General features: G+C 47.1%; 1 protein-coding gene across 1 annotated transcript in view; it reads left to right on the top strand.

Annotated features, from left to right (window-relative positions):
• Nucleotides 1-8,096, top strand: part of st3gal2 (ST3 beta-galactoside alpha-2,3-sialyltransferase 2) — a 21,175-nt gene extending 13,079 nt beyond the window's left edge. The window contains exon 6 of the mRNA XM_035417488.1: nucleotides 3,040-8,096. Coding sequence (XP_035273379.1) covers nucleotides 3,040-3,213 — 174 coding nt within the window. The 3' untranslated portion in view covers nucleotides 3,214-8,096. The remainder of the gene's footprint in view (nucleotides 1-3,039) is intronic.
• Nucleotides 8,097-9,063: the final 967 nt, after the last annotated feature.

Here is a 9,063-nt window from a genome sequence, read left to right as displayed (position 1 = left end):
CACACATGCACCAGGCCTGGGTCAAAAATACCTTAGCCTGTGCCGTTAATAACGACAGCAGCCACCAATAAAATATTATCAGTGGCTGCTGTCGTTATTAAGAATTGTATAAACGGGGCTTCTGGCTCATCCTGTCATGGTATTCTAGTGTGTGGTTGAGCTACGTGTCTTCCTCTGACTCATGTCTGCGCAACCCTGACCTGCGAGCTTTGAGGACAGCGCATGTTATGTGCTTTCTCATCAATCGGTAGTGGAGGTTGAAGCTATGAGCACTGATGGGGGTACGGTTACAAATTTGACATGAAGAGAGAACACTATTAAAGCAGGGGTGGCCAACCCTGGTCCTGGAGAGCCACAGGGTCTGCTGGTATTTGTTTTTACTCTGCACTTAATTGATCGATTATAGCAGTTGATTACGCAGTTAACTGACCTCACCTGGTTGCTTCAGTCTAAGTGGTTGCTGTATTTAAGGTGAAAACAAAAACCAGCAAACCCTGCGGCTCCCCAGGACCAGGGTTGGCCACCCCTGCATTAAAGCATAAAATTGGATTAGCATCTGAAGTTAAGTATTTCAAATATATAGTGAAACCAGGTCTGGCGCATGCACAAACACACACACACACACACATGCACAAACACACAGGTCTCTGAAAATGAAGGTGCAAAACATTCACCAAGCAGAGCAGGTCAATGTAATATTGTTGGCCTGCTTGTCTGTCTGCAAATGTACATACAGTGAGCTTGATAATGCTTGGGACAAAGACATTTTTTCTTGATTTGGCTCTGTACTCCACAAGAGATGATTTAGATTTGTAATCAATCTTTTTATACATATTCCCCCATTTCCTGGCACCATAATGTCTGGGCCATATTAATATTATGTAAATTAAGGTAGTTGTTTAGTACTTTGTTCCATATCTTTTGAATGCAATGACTCACAGACATCACCAGGTGGTGAGTATCTTCTCCAATGATGCTCTGCCAGGCCTGTATTGAAGCCATCTTCAGCTCCTGCTTGTTTCAGGGGCTAGTTGCCTCATGTTTTCTCTTCAGCATATGAAATGCATGTTCAGTTAGATTCAGCCAATGACTTGGCTAGTCAAGAATTTCCCAGTTTTTGGCTTTGAAAATCTCCTTTGTTACTTTAGCAGTATGTTTGGGATTTTTGTCTTGCTGTAGGATGAAGTGCCGTCCAATGAGTTTGGAGGCATTTGCTTGAAGTTGAGCAGATAAGATGTTTCTGCACACTTCAGAATTCATTTTGCTGCTGCTAAAAAATACAAGTGAGCCAGTGCCTGTGGCATCCCTGCATGTCCAAACCATAACGCCCACAACCATGTTTCACAGATGAGGGGGTGCTTTGGGTCTTGGGCAGGTCCTTTTGGCCTCCACACTTTGCTATTGCTATTCCTCTGACACAAGTGAATCATGGTCTCATCTATCCACAAGTCCTTTTTTCCAGAACTCTGCAGGCTCTTTTAGGTACTCTTTAGCTAACTGTAACCGTGCTGTACATGGTGGAACAAAAATGTATTTAAAAATTCCCTTCAATAAAAGCTGAGAATGTGCACTTTAACCACATGTGAATTGTTTGATTAAAAATATGAAACTGTGCAATACAAAGCCAAGTCAAGAAAAAAATGTCTTTGTCCCAAACATTATGGAGCTTACTAATTTTTTGGCATTTGTACAGTGTTTAAATTCCCTGTTCATTATAGCATGTAGAAACTAATATGATGGGTTCAGTGAACAGGATTAGCTCCCTGCATCGTGATCATTATATGTGTATCTCAACTGCATTTGCAGTATATAGCACTGATCCAGAAGAAACAAATGAGCCCTTTTTTGTCTGTGCAGATCACTGTATTTGACTGTTAGGACCATATTTCTCTCTGTGGGCACAGGCTAATGTTTGTCTCTGTGGAGGTTAATGTGTCTGCTTCTCTCTGCACACGTAAATGAATGCATTTACTATGCCCTTGCAGGTGAATGCATTTGTCTCTTACTATGCCCTTGCAGGTGAATGTATTTGTCTCTTACTCTGTCCTTGCAGGTGAATGCATTTGTCTCTTACTCTGTCCTTGCAGGTGAATGCATTTGTCTCTTACTCTGTCCTTGCAGGTGAATGTATTTGTCTCTGACTCTGTCCTTGCAGGTGAATGCATTTGTCTCTTACTCTGTCCTTGCAGGTGAATGTATTTGTCTCTGACTCTGTCCTTGCAGGTGAATGCATTTGTCTCTTACTCTGTCCTTGCAGGTGAATGCATTTGTCTCTGACTCTGTCCTTGCAGGTGAATGCATTTGTCTCTTACTCTGTCCTTGCAGGTGAATGTATTTGTCTCTTACTCTGTCCTTGCAGGTGAATGCATTTGTCTCTTACTCTGTCCTTGCAGGTGAATGCATTTGTCTCTGACTCTGTCCTTGCAGGTGAATGTATTTGTCTCTTACTCTGTCCTTGCAGGTGAATGCATTTGTCTCTTACTCTGTCCTTGCAGGTGAATGCATTTGTCTCTGACTCTGTCCTTGCAGGTGAATGCATTTGTCTCTGACTCTGTCCTTGCAGGTGAATGTATTTGTCTCTGACTCTGTCCTTGCAGGTGAATGCATTTGTCTCTGACTCTGTCCTTGCAGGTGAATGTATTTGTCTCTTACTCTGTCCTTGCAGGTGAATGCATTTGTCTCTTACTCTGTCCTTGCAGGTGAATGCATTTGTCTCTGACTCTGTCCTTGCAGGTGAATGCATTTGTCTCTGACTCTGTCCTTGCAGGTGAATGTATTTGTCTCTGACTCTGTCCTTGCAGGTGAATGCATTTGTCTCTTACTCTGTCCTTGCAGGTGAATGTATTTGTCTCTGACTCTGTCCTTGCAGGTGAATGTATTTGTCTCTTACTCTGTCCTTGCAGGTGAATGCATTTGTCTCTTACTCTGTCCTTGCAGGTGAATGCATTTGTCTCTGACTCTGTCCTTGCAGGTGAATGCATTTGTCTCTTACTCTGTCCTTGCAGGTGAATGTATTTGTCTCTGACTCTGTCCTTGCAGGTGAATGTATTTGGCTTTGGGGCCGACAGCCGGGGCAATTGGCACCACTATTGGGAGCAGAACCGGTATTCCGGCGAGTTCCGCAAGACGGGGGTCCACGATGCTGACTTCGAGGCCCAGATCATAGACTCCCTGGCCAAGGCCGGCAAGATCACCGTGTTCCCCGGGAAGTGAGGCGGGCGGAACGGCAGGAAGTGAAAGCTACATTACCCATCAGCCACTAGGCTCTCTGCTTGCATGTTCATGCACATGGGCTCTGGGTGAAGTGGGGCCCCAGTAGTAGTAAACCAGGATCCAAAACCCCTAATCATAACACCGCGGACGTTTCTGAGACTGATCCTGGATCAGTGCTTGGGGCCATTATCTGCCTAGAGAAATACTCTTCAAACCTCTTATCACTTTAGAGCTTGAACATGGGAGCAGATTTGGGACGTTCTACCACCTGCTGCAGAGATCAGGATTTTGAACTGGTGTCCCAGTATCGCCCCCTGCAGGCTAACAGCCCTCCCCTCTGTGTCAGGAAAGCATTCCTGGGAGAACGGAGAGGACTGCGCTCTGTCAATCAAAGGGTTGGCCTGCCAAGTATGGCTCCTTTTCAACCAATTTACTGTCAGTTTGCGCAGTGGGGGCCTGAACAATCACACGCCTTTGGAGGTGAACCTCAAAGCCAGACTCCGCAGACTCCCCCACTCATCTGGCCTGCAAAGTGGGCGGGGACTTTGACTCCAGGACCGCCCTGCACAAAGCAAAGATGGTCACTAAGGGGAGCCAGAGAGTGAAGTTTACGTGCTCTTTTGACTAAAGGACTTTCACCAATAATTATATTTCTGTTTGTCAGTTCTAAATGGTAAAGCCCTGGCATCACTTTGGGCCAAGCCCAAAAGGCATGTTTGGGCTGCACCATCAGCGGTTTTCCTTTCTTAGCTTTTGCTCATTTGTTTTATTTGGGTTCGATTTGAAGCCCTCGTGTTCTGCTCCTCTTTTTGTGCGGTCAGAGGTCATGTGACTGACAGGCCTGCTGATTGGGTTTGGAGGTGAAGGCGGGCTGCACCGCAGTCACACCCTGGTGTCTTGATATAGGTGCTCTCTGATTGGCTGCAATGTCTGATTGGTTCAAGCTTTCTGACTTAGCCGAATAGAAGGTCACTGAGGTAGCTTAACTATGACACGCAGTCTACACAGGTGCACACACGCCTTCAGCATCAATGCAGGCACATATTCGAGACCTGAACGAGATGTCATTGTTCAGACAACAGATGGAACGCAGTTGTCAGCACAGGCACATAATAGACACCACTGCAGTGATAGCAGCTGATGCATGCATGCACACACACAGTTAGCAACAACACAGGCACATACTCTGAGGTAACATGATGTTGCTGCTGTTGTGACTGGCGAGCATAACCTACATACAGGCACTCAAACATGAACACACACGGTACAGTTCCAGAGTACACACTAGATGTTACCTTCTGGAAGCACCTGAGGTCCCGGTTCCAACCTCTCTCCACTTAGCGGCAGCAGATGTGTGACATCATCAGATGTTGTCATGATGCAGATTCCGCATATCTAAAGCCCTTGCCATTCCACCACTTTTTGTTCCCTGAATTGGGACTCAGTTCAGCGATATCTTTATCGAGCGACGGCTCGGCGAGCGGCACCGACGTCTCCTTTTTTCAAACGAAGGAACCGCGGGAGCCGCAGACGTCGGCCTCGCCCGCGCGCCACGGGCGTACAGCGCCACGGAGGGGCGCGGAGCGAAACATCGGGCAGGCATCGATTTTCTGCCCCGACGTTTTTTTTCCTCACGCCGCGCTGCCATGGAAACCCTACCGATGTCAGTCGAGAGCGCGGGTGCCAGTCGATCCCGCCGCCGCGCGGGAGCGGGGACCAGAAGGCTTCAACTTTGACATGGCCGCCCTTCGCCTCCTGTTCTCCCCGCTCGTTTCTTTATCGCCGTCTGCCCGGTCCCACGCGATTTCTGCTTGTACGCTGTTTCCGTGACAACATCAGATTTTTTTTTTTTTAAAGGAAGAGAAGCTAAAAGCAAAAAAAAAAAAAAAAAGCCTGCAGTTTAGATTTCTTTTTTTTAAAGGAGTAGCCTACGAATGTATGAAATCAGGGGTCTGTCTGTGTGTGGGTGTGTGAGAGACTGTCTGCAGCACACACATTGCTTTGTCTTTCTGCAAGTTTTGATTTTCAGGTAGATCCCAAGAACACAGATATGCATATTGTCTGTAGGTTGTGCACACAGGAGCACACACACACACACACACGCACACAGACACACACACACACACAGACACACACACGCCCTAGTGCCTTTTCCCTGCAAGCTAGTTATTTGCTTCACAGGGTGCTCCTAAGCACTCTCTCTTATGCCTCCCTGCATTGTCCCGCCACTAGGGGGGCACTCTCCAATGTCACAGTTTATTACAATGTATAATGCATGTGTATGTGAATGATTGATATATATATCAAATAAGGCCCATGTAAAGGGGAGGTCAAGCAGTCATTCACTATATACTATTGGGCTGCTTCCTCCATCTTTCCAACTTTCCAACCTGGTTTTCAGTCTGGGACAGTGCAGGGATCCAGTCAGCACATACGCTTACACACACACACACACACACACACACACACAAACAAGGGGGCATTCATCATTATTTTCCCAAATGGAACAGGCCCCAGTTCCCCAGTCTGGCTGCTGCTGCATCTCCCCATTGTATGATGAGGGGAGGTCACATTCATTTACCCCCCCCCCCCCCCCCCCAACCAGACCTGCCGCCTCTCCGTCCCACCTCCTTTGAGATTCCCCCACCCCACCTCTCCCCAATCCCATTCCCTCAACACAATGCCTCTCTTCCTGTTTTTTTCCAGAGAGGGTTACCATGACGATGGCGTGCCTTTTTTAAACCGCGAATTAGAATCACTGCGTCCTTTTCACACTCTGTACATTTACCATGTTCGCCCGACTCCCTTTTTTATAAGCCTCTGAAAAAAAGGAAGGTGCTGAAAACGGAGACACCAGGAGAGAGAGAGAGAGAGAGAGAGAGAAATTACTTCAGCTCTCTGTCACTGGGTGCTAGAGATCAGACCATTCCCACCTTTTATTCACCGTTTTCTATTTCTCTCTCTTTCCTGGGAGAACAAAGATGCTCACCTTTTTCTTCTCATTTTTACATTTTTATCTTTTAAAATCTATTTTTATTTGATCTTTATTTTACCAGGCAGGACAATTAACCTTGGAATCTTATTTACAGTGATGGCCTGGCATTGTTACATTACCTGGCATTGTTACATTACCTGGCATTGTTACATTACCTGGCGTTGTTACATTACCTGGCATTGTTACATTACCTGGCGTTGTTACATTATCTGGCATTGTTACATTACCTGGCATTGTTACATCACCTGCCGTTGTTACATTACCTGTCGTTGTTACATTACCTGCCATTGTTACATTATCTGGCATTGTTACATTTTTAATTTTGCGACTTACCTGACCCTATTTTGTGAGTTGAGATACAGAGATCTCTGACAATAGCACCTGAACATAAAATATGTTTATAGTTACATATCCCTCCACCACAGGCACTTTCTTTTGTCATATCAAGGACAGCTCTTCTGCCACCCTTACAATATTTTCAGTATGTGACAAGAGAACAAAATTGATGTGCAATATTTCACCAAAGAGTGTTATGGTGACAGTCGTCATATTGCTCCAGTTGTTTTTGGGCCTGTTTATTTAGAATTTATGTTGCAGCTCATGATTAACCCCCTTCCAAACCACTCTGAAGGGTTTTTGCCACATTCTCTCAACGGTGGTTCTCTGATTGGCTCAGAGACTCACTCTAGGGAAGCTCATAGGCTCAAGAGGCTTGCAGGATTCAAATAGTTTTCATCCCAGACTCTGCCAAATTCCCCTCTTCCCCCATCGCAAACCGTTGACACTTTGTCACATTTCCCTTTGTGATGTCGTGACCTGTACGGCACGTGGATGGGCTGCAGCTGTGGGCTCAGCGAATACCACTGTCCGTGGATGGGCTGCTACAGTGGAATACCACTGTTCGTCTGATTTAAATATCAGTGAATCCCAACAAGCCTGGCGGTCCCACGCACGTCCCTGTTCACAACACAGCTAACCCTTTGAGCCCCTGCGCAGCCTCTGAATATAACCTGATGGAAACACCGCCACCTACTTGCGGTGGTGGCTAAAATGTACATTTTTATTAAAGCATCTGAAATGACTCGGGAGTCTCTGGGCTCATTCCAATTGCTTATTATTCCCCTCTTTGTCTCCTCGGTCCTTGCCTGATCTGGAAATCGAACAAGGTCCATCTTTTTGGTCTTTCCAACCTGTTAATTGCTCCTTGACTGAGCCAGGAGTAAAGAGCGAGTAGGCTCCCAAAGGATGCTTGAGCGAGGAAACATGAGTGCATCTTTAGTAAGTGGAAGTATTTTTTTCTGAACGTGACGTATAAATGATTGACCTGTGGATCCACCTCTCCGCATCTGCCACGTCTGTAATTGATGTGGTTTCAGTCTGCCGCTTCACTGAAAAAGGACGTTCCACTTGCCAGGTTCATGTTTCCTCGATTCCTCCATCCTTGTGTCCTTTCCTTGCGTCCTCTGACGGGTGGAGCTAAGGAGCGAGGGAAAGGACACGAGGAAAGGATGCGTGGAGGGAAAATAAGCGCTTGGAATGAACCCTCTCTCTCCAACTCATTCAGAAAGTCATTCTGGGAGTTTTCTTAAAATTTGAAAATGTTTTTAAGGGTCTTGTTGAAGTGTGATGGGGAGGTGAGGGGGCAGAGAGGGGATCTACTGACGCCCCCCTCCCCCCGTCCCACAGGACACATGCGTCTGGCACACTTTATTTACCAACGACACAAACTGTACATACTCTGAGTGTTACTGCTCTTAGGACTGTCATCAGTGTTATGATTATCATTTGATCTGTCCTTTCCTTTTATAACCACAATTTACCTGTGCGACAAAGGACTGTTTTTATCTTATGCTATTGTAAAAAAAATAAATGTGACGGTGAAAGGACAGATGTTGGTTTTGTATCCATCCCTTCTGACTGTATAGTCTCCCTCTCACACACACACACACACACACACACACAAACACCAGCTACGCTGCCGTCGTCGTTCATGTCACTTGCGTGACTCGCAGGGTCGACTGCACACTGCCGTCTGACTCGCCTCACAGGAGGTGTGCTGGGCTCAGGGCCAGCTGCAGGGAGCCTTCACCACGGCCGCTGATGCGGATCCCGATTGCATCCCGTGTCATCAATTTTTAATTACGCAGCTCTCTGCTTCTGGCTACACCTCTGGCGTGCCCACAAAACGGGGGGAAACATCTGAGATCGCCGCAAATCGTTTAGCGTGAAGTCGGCCTTCGAGGGGAACCCCCGTGAAACCACACGAAGCGCTTCGAATCTCGAACGCGCACCAGGACTTAGTTCCACATTTAGCCGTTCGTCAGCGACTCTTACCCAGAGACGTGCGAAAGCACACTTGTAAAGGTTTAGGCCAGGGGCAGTCACGACAGAGTCATTAGCAAAACCCAAGTCTGACAACAAAGCCCAAAGCACTGGAAGCAGATGCAGAAGGAGATAACTGCTCGATGTAGTAAATGGGTATGCGCTCCCCGCCAGGCCAGGATGGGAGGGGCGTGCCTAGGTCCAGCCGTAGGATGGTCGGTACGATTGACAGACCCGATCTGAGATTCTGAGCAAGGTCGTTTCCCTTCCGTCCCCGTGGCAGCGCCAGTCAAGGTGAAAGTAATGAGAGCGGGGGATGATGTATGGCTGAACCGAGGCGCCCGTTTGAAACGGAGGGCGGGCTCTGGCCCTGGGTCCAGATTAACTGCTCGCAACAGTATGAGCCACGTGGGTCCCCTTGACCTGGTCTCACCTGGTCTGACACGGGCATGCATGGGCAGGGGCACCAAAACGAAGATGAAAAGACATGCACGCACACACGGCGTACTCAACATTCAGTTTACACCATGGCT

This window comes from Anguilla anguilla, chromosome 5 (genome assembly GCF_013347855.1).
Source record: "Anguilla anguilla isolate fAngAng1 chromosome 5, fAngAng1.pri, whole genome shotgun sequence".
Lineage (NCBI taxonomy): Eukaryota > Metazoa > Chordata > Actinopteri > Anguilliformes > Anguillidae > Anguilla > Anguilla anguilla.
Note: the sequence above shows the minus strand (reverse complement) of the source record. Positions and strands in the feature narration are given on the sequence as shown.